Here is a 16935-nt window from a genome sequence, read left to right on the forward strand (position 1 = left end):
TTTTTCCTTTTCGATACAACACGTTTGGTCATGATCACTATGATGATCATCATCATGATTATGATTGTAACCGAGTGCCGAAACACTACGATCACCTCGGGAGGCGAAGTGCAATCAAACAGGATTGAAAATGTTAGGGCTAATTTCTTAGCCCTATAAAAACTGTTATGCACCGGTGTTGACTTAAAGGCCAACAACTCGGGTGCAGAGTCTGCCGTGAAAGGAGCGGTAGCCTCCCCTGTCACATGATCATCATACTTTTTTCAGCTTTTTCTTTTTCTTCTTCCGCTTATTGTGTGTCGTTTAAACTTCTTCTTCTTCTTCTTCTTTGTTCATGGGCTTAGACTCTCACGTTCACTAATGCTTTTAGCACGAGTGGATTTTTACGTGTATGACCGTTTTTACCCCGCCATTCGGGCTGCATACGCCGATTTCGGGGGAGGCATGCTGGGTATTTTCGTGTTTATATAACCCACCGAACTCTGACATGGATTACAGGATCTTTTCCGTGCGCACTTGGTCTTGTGCTTGCGTGTACACACGAAGGGGGTTAAGTCACTGGCAGGTCTGCACACAAGTTGACCTGGGAGATCGGAAAAATCTCCACTCTTAACCCACCAGGCGGCAGCGACTGGGATTCGAACTCACGACCTCCCGATTAGGAGGCCGGCGTCACCGCGCCCGTCTGTCGTTTAAACGAATCTAATCTAGTCCGCCTAGATCCCCTACGGTGGAACAAGAGAGCCAATGGACAAAATAAAGATTGGTCTCGTTATTTAAAAAAAAGATGTAGAAAGTGTGTGTGTGGGGGGGGCTTGGTGAATCCGACAGTGTTAGTAAGATTCTCCCTGAAATCTCGTAAAATAACCGAATAACACGGACATTAGAGCAGGACATTAAACCTGGCTTTTATAACCTAGGCCCGTTAACTGAACATTCTGTCGCAAACGTGTTATTCCCCGAGCAGAAGGCAAAGCATAAAGTACTTCCGGTTCGGCTTAAGGAGCAGCCGGAAATGACCCGGCCACCAAAAACATTCTTATCGCTGCTCAGTGAATGTTGAGAACGGTGTCGTTGCAGTTTTTCCCCCTGGTGCGGTTTGTCAGATCGTGAAGTTGTGTGTCACATTATATGTGTTCTAGAATGTGTGCTATGCATGCATATCCAAACGAACGCGTGTCAGGGTGTAACACAGAGAGAGAGAGAGAGAGAGAGAGAGAGAGAGAGAGAGAGAGAGAGAGAGAGAGAGAGAGAGAGAGAGAGAGAGAGAGAGAGAGAGAGAGAGAGAGAGAGAGAGAGAGAGAGAGAGAGAGAGAGAGAGAGAATGACAATGACAATTCTTTATTTAACGAGGGTAGAAGATTAAGCAGTGGTCTGCTTTTTTACATCCAGCTCTCGCCCTAAAGAGGGACTAACTACAAAAATGAAATAAAAATACAAGATAAAAAATAGAAAATAGAAAAACTAAAATTCTACATTTTAACAGATAACTAAAGTGAAAACACATTATACATATGTACACAAAATGCATTGCATTGAGGTAAATTGCGAGTTAATTGATGTCAATAAAGTGGTATAGAGCAGCTTGCACTTACTCAACATCATGCTCTAAGCCATACATTGCATTTTAAAGAAAAACAATCAAACAAGCAAGACATTGCAAAAATCATCACACATCTAAATAGTGGTTGGTTTTTAAGTCCCTTCATCCGAAAAGGTTCTGTGTACATTTACATATATCAATAAAGAGGAGAGGGGCATGTTTAATAAAAAAAAAATGAATACCATTTAAGACAAATATCATTTACTTTGACTTCATTACATAAGGCCAAAAAAAAAAAATTGTCTGTTTCTGGTCACCCGACCGACCCTAAATTTCGGCGCCGACCCTAAACTTTTTTTTTCCAAACTCAAAAAATTTTAATTTTTTTTTGGTGGTAAAGGAAAGGGTGAGAAAATGAACAACAAAAACGTGTGAAAACGAAAGTCCGCTGACGATTTGTAAATGTGTTGAGTGTCTTGTCTCTATGTATAGTGAATCCAGTCTCTTTGCGCGATTTTTAAAGTTAGTTTTATTGGTCTACATTTGGGGGTAAAAAATAAAAAATAAAAAAAAAATAAAAAAATCCCGACCTACCGACCCTATTTTTTTTAGCCATGTTACCAGAAACAGACAAAATTTTTTTGTTGGCCTAAGACAAATATCAGAGAGAGAGAGAGAGAGGAAGAGAGAGAGAGAGAGAGAGAGAGACAGACAGACAGACAGACAGACAGACAGACAGAACGTTATCTGGAAAGGATGAACGTTGTATGCTGTACATTGTCTACCGGTCTGTCCTTTTGTCATATACAGAGTAAACATACAAACAAAAACATATACTACCAGTACTACTAGTATTAGAACCACTACTACTACTACTACTACTATTCCAACTACCATTACTACTACTACTACAACTAACAAAATAATCTGGACACTTGCAAAACCATTAAATGTTTGGAGAGGCTACGGAACTACCAAGGTTATCACACTAACACACACATACGCTTTGCACACTCCCACAACCTCCCACCCCCAAAACCCAATTAACACTGTGATCGACATCTACATGCAACCGTAAGCGAGCAATGCAATAACACCTAAAATCATAAATGGTTATGCTCAGCACACCTGAACAAATCAACTCCGTCACCTCATTCTCTCTCTTTGATACTTCTTTGATGTTACCGGTAAAATCAGAAAAGCTAATGAAATATTCATTGCAGCCAGGTAGATTAAAGACACCTTGCTCCCCGCGTAGGGAAATCATGATAGATGCGTCCAGACTTGGAACTGGAATAGGAGCATAATTATGTGACCCTCCACCACGGAATGAGTCGCATGATTGTCACCTTTGCATGATTTTCATATTTTTACATTTTCCTGAAGAGTTTTTTATGCTCTATCCAGTGGTGAAACCCGTTTTAGAAAAGAGCGAACACTTTTTGAGTTATAAGCCTGTGACTAAGGTGACCCTCACATTGTTACCAGACATCCCCGAGACTTATATTAAGCCTAGCGCAGAACCGCCCGAGGTGAGATGCGACTCATTCCGTGGTGGAGGGTCACATATCATTCCACTTGGAGACATATCAAGATTCCAACGTCAAGCTTCTTTCTCTGCAGAGTGGGGTTTGTTACGGAATCAAGTTTGTACAAATCTATAATACGTGATTTATTTTAAAGGCTCACGTCTTCTCGTGAAAGCAGTTCAGCTCACAATTTCAGATTTGGCCAGGATTGTACATGGGATAAGACTATCGAATCCCTCTACTTCGACTCATGCCAACCATCAACACCCGGACTGCTTGTTGTGGTCAACTGGAATTTTGTTTGTCAATTATTGTGGCAACATAAACAACATCGTAATGTGCACAGAGGGCACCCAGGCTGTTCAATTTTAGTATGTGACCAAGTGGAGGGATGAGCTTATCCCATGTACAACACCTGGCCAGATCTGAGATGGCGAACTGCACTGTTAACGCGGGAAGGAGTGTGCCTTTTTTTTTTCTTTTTTTTTTCTTCTTTATCTTCTGTTTTAATTTACATTTAGTCAAGTTATGACTAAATGTTTTAACATAGAGGGGGGAATCGAGACGAGGGTCGTGGTGTATGTGTGTGTGTGTGTGTGTGTGTGTGTGTGTGTGTGTGTGTGTGTGTGTGTGCGTGCGTGCGTGTAGAGCGATTCAGACCAAACTACTGGACCGATCTTTATGAAATTTGACATGAGAGTTCCTGGGTATGATATCCCCGAACGTTTTTTTCATTTTTTTGATAAATGTCTTTGATGACGTCATATCCGGCTTTTCGTGAAAGTTGAGGCGGCACTGTCACGCCCTCATTTTTTAACCAAATTGGTTGAAATTTTGGTCAAGTAATGTTCGACAAAGCCCGGACTTCGGTATTCCATTTCAGCTTGGTGGCTTAAAAATTAATTAATGACATTGGTCATTAAAAATCTGAAAATTGTAAAAAAAATAAAAAAAATATAAAACGATCCAAATTTACATTCATCTTATTCTCCATCATTTGCTGATTCCAAAAACATATAAATATGTTATATTTGGATTAAAAACAAGCTCTGAAAATTAAATATATAAAAATTATTATCAAAATCAAATTTTCGAAATCAATTTAAAAACACTTTCATCTTATTCCTTGTCGGTTCCTGATTCCAAAAACATATAGATATGATATGTTTGGATTAAAAACACGCTCAGAAAGTTAAAACGAAGAGAGGTACAGAAAAGCGTGCTATCCTTCTCAGCGCAACTACTACCCCGCTCTTCTTGTCAATTTCACTGCCTTTGCCATGAGCGGTGGACTGACGATGCTACGAGTATACGGTCTTGCTGAAAAATGGCATTGCGTTCAGTTTCATTCTGTGAGTTCGACAGCTACTTGACTAAATATTGTATTTTCGCCTTACGCGACTTGTTTTTACCTCAGTTGCATGCAAGGCTGCTTCAACCCATCTTTTTTGCCTCTTTCGTCTTTTTTTCTTTTCTTTTTTTTGGGGGGGGGCGGTGAGCATATTCATTGGTCTTTTTTTAATTTTTTTTCAATGAAATTTTAATTTTGTTTTCTTTTACATTACAGGTTACATTTCCATTAAATTACTTTTTAATTCAACAACAATCCAACTAAGGACAATGAAGTGTGCCTTTAACCGCATGATGGATTGTCGGGCTGTAAGTTGCCCGTACCGAACGCCATCAAATCTCTCAACAAACATCAGCTCGTTGGCAAGTTGCTTAAAAACACACGTGCAAAAAAAGCACGCGCCACCTGCCACTAAACCTTGTTGTGGCATAACATGACTTGAGACAGAGGATGGGGGTTGGGGGGGGGGGGGCTAGGAGGTAAGGTTTTGACAGAGAGGGACAGAGAGAGAGACACACACACCGACAAAGAAAGACACAGAAAGAGACAGACAGACAGACAGACAGACAGAGAGGGACAGAGAAAGAGACATAGAGGGAGAGAGATATATAGACAAAATTAAACAGACATAGAAACAGAGAAAGTGATCCTGAGTGAGAGAGAGAGACACACCCAGGCAGACAGACAGACAGACAGAAAGACAGAGAAAATGAAGGAGGGGGAGAGAGAGAGACATATAGGCAGAGACAGGGAAAGGGAGGAGAGAGAGTGAAAAAGACAAGAGAGAGACAGACAGACAGAGACAGGGAAGGGGAGTAGAAGAGAGAGTGAGAAAGAGAGACAGACAGACAGACAGAGACAGGGAAGGGGAGTTGAGAAAGTGAGAAAGAGAGACAGACAGACAGACAGACAGAGACAGGGAAGGGGAGTTGAGAAAGTGAGAAAGAGAGACAGACAGACAGACAGAGACAGGGAAGTGGAGTAGAGAGAGTGAGAAAGAGAGACAGACAGACAGACAGACAGAGACAGGGAAAGGGGAAAGAGAGGGGGAAAGAAAAAGAGAGACACACAGACAGAGACAAACATAGAGAGACAGACGGACAGACAGTGATAAAGACAGAGAGAGAGAGAGACCCACACATAGAGACAGAGATTCATAGAGCAATAGACAGAGAGACAGACAGGCATACAAAATGAAACAGAGAGAGAAATAGACCGAAAGACACACAGACAGAACAAACACCAAGTCACATGAATGTAGGAGTTAGATGGATCTACCCTAACCGAAGACTGAAACACACGCACGGCAGATGAGCCCGGAGATGAGTTATTAACAGGTACGAGCACGGTAGACAGAAACTGCCTTGCCTTTGAAACTCATCAAGCCATTATATTGATAGATTGCTTGATGAACTTTGATAATTCACGTGTGAGGCAATAAACATGACTGTTGCGGGTTGATGGGGAAGGGGGGAAGTGCGTGGGCGGGGTGGTGACAAGGCTAGAGGGGGGGGGGGGGAGGTAAGAAATCACAAGGTGCAGAGTATAAAGTCGACAGAGTGAGTCCAAGTGTTACATTGCAAATAACGCAGTTGCGATCGGGGAATCTACGCAAGATACAGGGAACCTGATCACTGTAAAGTCAAGGGTGGCCGTAGAGACAAAATAAACGACGGTTGCAAAACTCTACGGTACATTAATCTCAGAAATGAGTGTAGACGTTGAATGAAGTAAGTTACTTTATTAATTTGTGTTCCATTCGAAACTACTTAGGGGCACGCACTGACAACACGCTTTACGAAATAACATGCTTTCTTACAATAGGTGTTCTCTAATGGTACGAACGCTTTTTCTCAAGAATAGACTTCTGCGGAGGGGCAGGACCATTTCAATCTACACGGTAAATATGGACGAGAAGTTATTTGTCAATGAACAGCAAGAGCCTGTGAGGAGTGGGAGTAGGGGGGGGGGGGGGGGTATACAAAGACACGAAGTGCAGATAGATCAAAAACTCATTTTTCTTTCAAACCCATTACAAGTTTTGATAACATTACTGTGACCCCAGACGCCAATTTTACCGAGAACCCGCGAGCAGAGAGATTGACTCAGAACCGACACATCACAACAGCAGACTGGAGATGTTGGCACATGATGCACCATCCTCAACGTTTTGAGATTGCCAAAGTGAAAACACAAGATGTATGATATTTCAGACATCTTTCTATCAACAACAAATTTGTAAAACAGCGTAGGCCTACACGCCGTTACCCTGCGTGTTTCCGGTATCACGTTTCTTGTTTCTTCCTTGAAAATATTTTTCCGCCCGAGTAAATAAACAAGAGAGAATGATAACATAAAATCCAACAACAAGTTGTGCGATCCCCACAAATAAATAAAGAAAGATAAGGGCGAAAGGGGTGTGAATCTGAATCCTATTAACCCGTCAGCACGCCACGTGACGTTGCTAAATCTCATAATATCTCATCATCAACGCGACGGGATTTTACGAGAGTGCGCATATGTCACGCATCGAATCTCATCAACATCGCGTATCTTTCAAACACACACAAACACACACGCACGCACGCACGCACGCACGCGCGCACGCACACACACACAAACACACACAAACACACAAAAACACACACACACACACACACACACATAACTTGACCCATCCAACCCACACCACACACACACTGTCAACGATACAGGCCCTGCAATATATCATACCAGGAAAACATGGACTCGTAACATGAAACTCAGCGTACTTGACACGTAGTCTCGATGAGCAGTCAGTATTAACTATGTCGGTAGTGAGTGCAATTCAATAGTATCAGGAAGTCACACTTGAATAGTATCACAGCCATACAATTCCCGAAAGGAAGCAACACATTACTCATCATTTCAGCATTCAGTATTGTCCCACAAACAGGAAGATTGTCAGTATCGAACGTGTCACCCACCATGCTTGGTTGTTTATGAAAACGGTCAAATATGTTGCTTTGTGACAACCTAAAACGCATATTAAATGTCCTCCCCCGAAAGCGACGTATGGCTGCCTGAATGGCGGGGTGAAAACGGTCATACACGTTAAAACCCACTCGTGCAAAAACATGAGTGAACGTGGGAGTTTCAGCCCATGAACGAAGAAGAAGCAGAAGACACTGAGTGTCCAACTTACTTAGTTGTCAATGCACCACGTAGTCGCTATTGCGTGTTTAGACTTTAAGTCATATATATACACAATGTTCATTGACCAAAGGTAACAATTCAATAATGCAGTCTCTGCCGCCTGGTTCAATTAAAAAATTACACTGAATGTCACCTGATTTAAAATATAAAATGTTCATGTAGTCTCTATGTGATTTGACTTAAAACACACACTCAATTTCTGTAGCAAAAAAATCGTGTAACGTCGAGGAGATATTCTTCATTAAAGAAAATAATAGTAATAACACAAACCACAAAAAGACTGCATTTAGTTGGAACTCTTGTGTTATCTTGAAGTTTAACTTTAACATTCTTTTCCGTGTTATCAAAATGTTGTTTTTAGCATCTGACTGTTAGCCTTTCCTCTTTCGAAATGGTTGTTGCTGTATGTTTCCCTGGTTAGCCTTGTTCTCTCCCATGTGTTTATTTTTTTAATGCCATTTTAAATGATGAACTGACGGGCGCAGTGGTGGGGTGGTAAGACGTCGGCCTCTTTATCGGAAGGTCGTGAGTTCGAATCCCGGCCGCGGCAACCTGGTGGGTTAAGGGTGGAGATTTTTCCGATCTCCTAGGTCAACTTATGTGCAGACCTGCTAGTGCCTTATCCCCCTTCGTGTGTACACGCAAGCACAAGACCAAGTGCGCACGGAAAAGATCGTGTAATCCATGTCAGAGTTCCGTGGGTTATAGAAACACGAAAATACCTAGCATGCTTCCCCCGAAATTGGCGTATGCTGCCTGAATGGCGGGGTACAAACGGTCATACACGTAAAAACCCACTCATGCAAAAACATGAGTGAACGTGGGAGTTTCAGCCCATGAACGAAGAAGAAAAAGAAGAATAAGAAAAAAACGATGAATAATTACTGAAAGCAGGAGAGCAAGGGTCCGTAAAAACTGTGTTCCGTTTGGGGGAAATGAACGTGTATTCTTACTTTCCTCTGCTTTTGTCAACAACAACAACAACAACAACAACAACAACAACAACAACAACAACAACAACAACAACAACAACACCTGCAGCAACAACAAAAACTGTGTACTTGTTTCTTGCTTAATTATTACCTGTCATGGTTTGTTTTTTGTGTGTGTTTTTTGTTTGTTTATTAAATGCCCCTTTAAACGACGTACTAATTACTGGCATCATGAGAGCAAATGTGGATACAAGCACTTCCTCTTGACTGAAACAATCATTCGCACTACTTGCTTGGCATTTATTAGCAATTGCTTGTAGGCCCTTGGGCGTGACGATGTAGTTGGCCTAATTTTTAGTCATGCGTAACAGAGCATTTATATTTTGGAGTTAAATATAAGTTTATGATGCTGTCACACTCGCGAGAACGCGGCTCACACGCATGCAATGACACACGTACGCACGCACGCAAATGCACTGGGTAGAATCTCTCTCTCTCTCTCTCTCTCTCTCTCGCTCTCTCTCTCTCTCCTTCATGATCTCCCGGTCTCCCTCTCTCTCTCGCGTGCTCTCACTCATTCTCTCTCCCTCCCCCCTCTCTCAGCCCCCTCCCCCTCCTACTCCAGATCCCCTAGTTCCCCAAAGAAAAATCACTTGAGCAAACAACCGGCAGGTCAGAGTGCAGACATCATATCCCCCCAGGCTGCTGACGAGACAAAGCATGTCTGCGCGCTATTTTCCCATCGTTGACGCGATAATTAATATAGCTGGAAGACACAAGTAACCCGACTAATGCAGGGATAATATTACTTACAGGCGCTGGTTATGATGATAAGCAACGTCACACACTTGTCGATTTGTGTTTATCCTCATCGGTGTATCACCACAAAATCACGAAATCCAGGCGGATTATTATTTGACACCGCACACAACAAATAATGTCACAACTGAGAATGAAAACCAGCTGAAATAGTGGCTTTTTCCTGAGCTTCAAAATTGTCACAACCACAACGCACAGCCACACAGACTAAAACATTTCTTACACAGTAGTTTCAGTTTGTGGTGACTGCAGTACGATGGAATTCAGTGTAACATCCTCGAGGGTAACAGAGTTCCATTATGGACGCGTTTTCTTAATAACTCTTCGAAAAGACCACAATTAACACACACATGCGCGTTGTCAGAATGTCTCGGTACAACTGACGACAAACACTTGACCGAGACTGAAGATATTCACACAAACACAGCATAGCCACAGGGGCAGAGAAGGCAAAAACAGGAAGCTACTGATGGAAAAGCGAGTTTCGAAAATAAGCTGAGTGAAACACGAGGCCGAGAAATAAAGACGCTCACGCGATCGTTGCGTTCGATCATTTTCAAACCTGGGGACAATCTAAAGCCTGTTTGTCATGGAAATCCGTCGGGAATACACGAAATCGTTAACATGTTAGTGAGTGGTTAAAGAAAGAGTATAACCAAGTGCGTCTTGTTGACTCCAGCGAAATTGAGAAAGCTTAATAGTTTCTCGTGACATGGACACCGCAACTTCATTAATTTGTAACTTTATTTTTCAATTTTTTTTCCTTTCGAGTTTCAGTTCTTGCGTGCTTTGCTTTTCTTTCTTTTTTTTCTCTTTTTTTTTTTGGGGGGGGGGGGGGGGTGTCGAATTTCAGACAACTAGAAAAATATTACTCAAATGGAAATCGACATATATCTGTTCTGATGCTCTCCAGTAATCCTGCTCCCCCCCCCCCCCCCTTCCCCTCCCCCTCCTTTCCAACCTTCCCCCTTTTTTTCCTCGGTTCCAACTCAACACCGGAAAAATAAAGAAAGAAATAATCGTTATCACAAAAATAAACTTGTGTTCAGTCGATTATATATATATATAGAATGTCATGATTTGCATAGCCATATTGATCACGTGTGTTGCTTTTTTTTCAAACATTTTAAATTCCTACCTAGATATCTCGAGATGCCATGTTAGCACATCTCTCTTTTGAAACCATGGCAACATACAGTATTCATCTTTTTTCTCCAGATAAAAAAATAACCGAGTTCTAAAATGAAAATGCCTCAGATCTGATGTTTAACATTGGACACCATTCAAATGTGGGAATCGAAAAAAAACAATGGAGACACATTTGGCGTAGAGTTCTAATTTGATAAATCTGCTGAATCGCACAACCTCAGAGAGGAAGGTCGCGTAGCATAATTGTTTTTACAGATTTATTTCTATGACACACCACATTAGACAAAATAATCACAACAGAGGGAGAGTTAGAGGGAGAGAGAGAGTGCGATACAAAATGTGCTGAACTAAAAGAAACAAGTCGCGTAAGGCGAAAATACAACATTTAGTCAAGCTCAGTCGAACTCACAGAATGAAACTGAACGCACTGCATTTTCGTGGCAAAGGCAGTGCAATTGACAATCCAGAAAAGCACTGTAGCGGTAGCGCTGAGGAGGCTAGCACGCTTTACTATATCTCTATTCTGTTTAACTTTCTGAACGTGTTTTTAATCCAAACATATCATATCTATATGTTTTTGGAATCAGGAACGGACAAGGAATAAGATGAAATTGTTTTTAAATCGATTTCGGAAATTTTATTTTAATAATAATGTTTATATTTTTAATTTTCAGAGCTTGTTTTTAATCCGAATATAACATATTTATATGTTTTTGGAATCAGAAAATGACGAAGAATAAGATGAACGTAATTTGGATCGTTTTATAAAAAAAATTTAATTACAATTTTCAGATTTTTAATGACCAAAGCCATTCATTAATTTTTTAAGCCTCCAAGCTGAAATGCAATACCAAAGTCCGGCCTTCGTCGAAGATTGCTTGGCCAAAATGTCCATCAATTTTATTGAAAAATGAGGGTGTGACAAAGCCGCCTCAACTTTTACTAAATGCCGGATATGACGTCATCAAAGACATTTATCGAAAAAATGAAAAACACGTCTGGGGATATCATACCCAGGAACTCTCATGAAAAATTTCATAAAGATCGGTCCAGTAGTTTACTCTGAATCGCTCTACACACACACACACATACACCACGACCCTTGTCTCGATTCCCCCTCTATGTTAAAAAATTTAGTCAAAACTTGACTAAATGGAAAAACAAAAACTTTTTTGAAGCGACGCTCGGTTTTTTTTATCGAAGAAGAAGTGCAAAACATTAATTATAATCGGCAAGAAAAGCACACGTTGTTTGTGACCTTATCGGACCTCATCGCGAAAGTTCCGAGAACTGAAAGATCCATCTCCATATTTTGTACATAAAGTCAAAAAAGAAACAAATAAGGTTGTCTTAACCTCATGTAAGCGTGTACAGTAATGAAATATAGGGCAGACTTCATGTCAATGCGTGATGCGGGTCATCATTCAGAATGTCGTGTTTGTTTGATTTAAAGGTGCGACCATCGACACGTTTACAGCCACAGATCTGACCAGGCTTTTACATGGGACAAGAGCATCCTTCAACTTAGACATATACCAACAATCTTCATCCTGGCTGCATTCTGTAAATAGACTTAGTGGACATTTGCTGCTGAATTCATTTCCTGAATGACATCCATGTCAATATGTGACATTATTTCAGCAAAATCTAAAATAACAAGAAATTCCTCCGAGGTAGGAAAAACACACCCGTCAAAGGGAAATAACCTTCTCAGTTGGTGGCAGTGACTGAGTGAGAATGGTTATTTCCCTTTGACCAGAAAGATGTCCCTCTATAAGTCCTTGTATAATTTTAATCCACCAATAACTCCCTAACCGTGTGTTTGACTGGTCCCAATTTTTGTAAGGACCGTCTCAGGAATGTATAGAACCTGTTCACCAAGTTTGGTGACGATCGGTCCGTTCATTCTTGAGATCTATATGCGAACACAAACAAACAAACAAACAAACAAACACATCGACCGAAACCTATACACACCCCTATACCGGGGGTGTAAAAATAAAATCCCACTCTGTTTCGGAAGCAGCAAAGCAATTGACTCAGTATATGTCCGTGTAAAAGGGTGCTCTTAAATCCACGTGAAAGGGTGTTAGTCCACGTGAAAGGGTGCTCTTAGTCCACGTGAAATGGTGCTCTTAGTCCACGTGAAAGGGTGCTCTTAGTCCACGTGAAAGGGTGCTCTCAATCCACGTGAAAGGGTGCTCTTAAATCCACATGAAAGGGTGTTAGTCCACGTGAAAGGGTGCTCTTAGTCCACATGAAAGGGTGCTCTTAGTCCACGTGAAAGGGTGCTCGCAGTCCACGTGAAAGGGTGCTCTTAAATCCACGTGAAAGGGTGTTAGTCCACGTGAAAGGGTGCTCTTAGTCCACGTGAAAGGGTGCTCTTAAATCCACGCGAAAGGGTCCTCTTAAGTCCATATGAAAGGGTGCTCTTAAGTCCACGTGAAAGGGTGCTCTTAGTCCACGTGAAACGGTGCTCTTAGTCCATGTGAAAGGCAGGACAGAACCATTGCGGAGAACATAATTATGCTCGCGGGAGAGACGTAATCTTCAAGTATGTATGTTTGTTTATTTGACTGGATTTTACTTTTATCGATCCGCCCACAATGGAATCTAGCACTCTGTTTGACAATGAAGACAGGATAAAGTCATTATTATTCATTTGCTCAACTGAGCTCGGAAAGCTGTTGACAGTAAGCAGGCAGACAAGTTGAGCTTGACAGCTACTTTTTGTGCTGGTTATGACTAAAAACTGAAAACTTTCCGCTGGTGCTATGACATTTAAGGCGGTCCTTAATTGACTTCGCGAAGTCTTTTCACCGAAAATTCAGTGCAACAGCTCCGCGCGGCCGTCTTCGCAAAGCATACATCGTGTAGTCGACTTCGCCCAGTTATAGGGACAGGCTAAACGGAAAAGTCTAATGTCTGACAACGTTTGGTTTGTATTTTGTAACATGTTGAAAGGCCATGTAAGCTTAGTTTTGCTGGTTTCACTTTACGTACATATGTGACCTATATTTAGCGTGGGCGCAGGCACTTTGCGTCTTCTCCAATTTCAATTAGAGAAAGTTTCTATGTGTGACTTTATCATCACCATTGATAAACATCATACCTCTTCTCATGCGTCATCGCCCTGGAGACTGTGACGAACTGTTAAGGATGCTGCCTACCATCAGCACTCTTTTGGAAAGCATGTATGTTTGAGTGATCTCTTGAGTCGATGTCTAAACTATGTGTGTGTGTGAGGGGTGGGGGGGGGGGGGGGTAGTGGGGGCCGATAGACAGACACGGACAGAGAAAGAGACAGGGAGACAGAGAGAGCAGTCTGTAGAAACCCTCTATCCCTATAACAACAACAACAACGACGACGACGATGGTGAAACAACAACAACAACAACGAACAACAACGAACAACAACAACAACAACAACAACAACCACAACAACAACAACAACAACAACAACAACAACAACAACAACAACAACAACAACAACAATCACCCCCCAAAAACGCCTTTGTCCACAATCTACATCACCATTCGTTCAAGCTCATTAACGGTGCCTTTCATAACCCATGTTCCCGATGAAACAAATCACGATACTATTCAAGCACGTGCTACTGATAAAAGCGTCCTCACAATGAGGACATCCTGTCGGCGCCATACTTCATAATGAATCATTCACCTTGACACCACTGCCACGCGTCACGCTACGGACTTTCTGTAGCATTTTGTTTGTTTGTTTGCTTAACGCCCAGCCGACCACGAAGGGCCATATCAGGGCGGTGCTGCTTTGACATATAACGTGCGCCACACACAAGACAGAAGTCGCAGCACAGGCTTCATGTCTCACCCAGTCACATTATTCTGACACCGGACCAACCAGTCCTAGCACTAACCCCATAATGCCAGACGCCAGGCGGAGCAGCCACAAGATTGCCAATTTTAAAGTCTTAGGTATGACCCGGCCGGGGTTCGAACCCACGACCTCCCGATCACGGGGCGGACGCCTTACCACTAGGCCATTCTGTAGCATACTGAACACATGATTCATGTGGTATGACAGTTTTTTTGGTACAAGTGCATGTTGTGTCGTTCGCTCTGTAGCATCGTCACACATGATTCTTCTTCTTCTTGTCGATCACACGTCTATACTGTTAGACTGGACAGCGAGACAAATGATACTGTCCTCTCCAGGTCCTCCTTTCCTCCGTATAGCTGGCAGCGGAGGGGGCCACATGATTAATAATGTATGACAGTTTTGTTGGTACAAGTGCATATGTTGTGTCGGTCGCCTGTTAATTCATCCATTGCATTGCTTCTGGTTCATGTGCAGGAAATGACGGAGACTTTTCAAAGGTCTTTCTCAAAGCGAGCGTGCACTCACACACACATGTACGCGCATGCACCCACACGTACACACACACACACACACACACACACACACACACACACACACACACACACACAACTATCCCCCCACACACACAACCCACACACACACACACAAAGTCTGTAGGGAAAAGGACAGACATAAACAAAATGGGGTCGGCCCGCTATTGCGCGGGGCCGCTATTGCGCGAATCTTTAGGGTTAGGGTTAGGGTTAGGTTTAGGGTTAGGGTTAGGGCTAGGGTTAGATTCGCGCAATAGCGGCCCCGTGCAATAGCGGCCCCGCGCAATAGCGGCCCAGCCCCAACAAAATATGTTGAGAGAAGGAGATTCCGGTTCTCCGAAAATTTGGCACAGTTCAAAATCAAACGCCAATTAAAACAGAAATCTGGCGGCAAAAACAGAGCCTTACATGAGATACGCTTTGACGCTTGATAGTTTATTGTCATTAGCTAATAAAAGCCTTATAGACAAGGTAAAAGACGACAATATCTGCATTCTTCATATAAATCGGAAACAGCACATAAGAGCCCAAGAAAGAGAGAGAGAGAGAGAGACACTGACACTGACACAGTTTAATTGAATAATATGGGCCTACCGCCCCTTTCAATGGGGGGGGGGGGGTACACACATCAAGAGAGAGAGAGAGAGAGAGAGAGAGAGAGAGAGAGAGAGAGAGAGAGAGAGAGAGAGAGAGAGAGAGAGAGAGAGAGAGAGAGAGAGAGAGAGAGATCCAGACAGGCAGACAAACAGGCAGAGAGACAGGTAGACAGACGGATATATACATGGATAAAACGCTGCGTACTCACATTGCGACCGATGCACATGCAGTCAACCGGCTAATGGTAACAGTATTCCCACAAGAGTATACCTTAATAAAACCAACACACTCAACACGCCATTCAACGTTACACTCCCCGAGTACTTCCTATCCTAAAACGTTCAAATGAAAGTACTGTTGTGCTTTGTGCACTACAGCGCTGTTCTGACAAAGACCTTTCAGTTTCGAAAAATCAGGATAATGTTTCCTCTGTTTGCGAATGCGTGCGTGTGTGTGTTCTTGGAAAATAGGATATAATAGTAGAGAACTTCAATGTAAAACCCTTACTTTGTGTAAGAGTCAAGTCTCTGTTGGTGACTTTTCTGTGTAGCGGTATTTTTTGACCTTATGAGAAACAAAGAACTCATTATGGGGGCCAGGAGGCCCCCATTTTTATGGGGGCCAGGAGGCCCCCATTATACGGTTAGTTTCGAGGGTGACCATGGGCAGCGCCATTTTGTTGTGAAATACGTCATCAGTTTGTGTACACAGGAAGTTGTGACATCCGTCACCCTTTGGGAGGGGTGAAGGCAACATTGTTCATCAGTAGAAAGTTGTGAAATCCGTCACCCTATGGAAGGGGTGAAGGTGAAGGCAAAATTGGTCATCACTGATTTTGTGTAACACAGGAAGTTGTGAAATACGTCACCCTATGGGAGGTGTGAAGGCAAAATTGTTCAACAAAAACGAAGATATCATCATAGGTCTAAATGTGCAGGGTCAACCGCAACAAACTCAAACCATTCATACTACACTGCATCTGAGTGACTTATATACCAACATTTTATTTCTTATTTTCAGCACAGGTATAGGAAAAATCATGAACCAAAATGTTATTTATTTTCTAATTTAACATTTTGTTTTACAAATGTGACCATGGTCTTTCAAACATACAGTGACATTAAACATGTGACAGACTGACAAATGCACCGAACCCATTTGGTTCTTGGAGAGAATTTGTCCGTGACAACCTTTTCAGTGCCTCAGGGTCAGCTCAGGGGTTAGTGTCATAAGAGCCTACATGTATGGCCGGACGAAGCCATGTTAACGGAAGGGATATAAGACCGTTTTCAGCGGATTTTCACACTGCTAAAACCTGACTTTCTTGCAGTTGCTTTGTCTGCAATGCCTTAGTTTTTCGCGTTTGTGTTGTAATTTGCAAGCAAACATCGTACATAGTAAAGTTAATCGACTTTGCTACAATTTGTA

General features: G+C 42.2%; 1 protein-coding gene across 6 annotated transcripts in view; it reads right to left on the minus strand.

Moving 5' to 3' along the window:
* Positions 1-15860, minus strand: part of LOC138971560 (tumor protein p53-inducible protein 11-like) — a 170998-nt gene extending 155138 nt beyond the window's left edge. The window contains exon 1 of one of the 6 annotated variants that reach the window (XR_011457293.1): positions 9364-10191. Coding sequence is in view for 3 of the 6 variants with exons in the window: in XM_070344313.1 (XP_070200414.1) it covers positions 9364-9422 (59 nt within the window). In the remaining 3 variants the exon portion in view is untranslated. Of the gene's footprint in view, positions 1-9363; positions 10196-15715 lie in introns of those variants that run through there. The other 5 variants (XM_070344318.1, XM_070344313.1, XM_070344316.1 and 2 more) reach the window with 5 other exon arrangements.
* Between the last annotated feature and the right edge of the window lie 1075 nt (positions 15861-16935).

Source organism: Littorina saxatilis, linkage group LG7 (genome assembly GCF_037325665.1).
Source record: "Littorina saxatilis isolate snail1 linkage group LG7, US_GU_Lsax_2.0, whole genome shotgun sequence".
Classification (NCBI taxonomy): Eukaryota; Metazoa; Mollusca; class Gastropoda; order Littorinimorpha; family Littorinidae; genus Littorina; species Littorina saxatilis.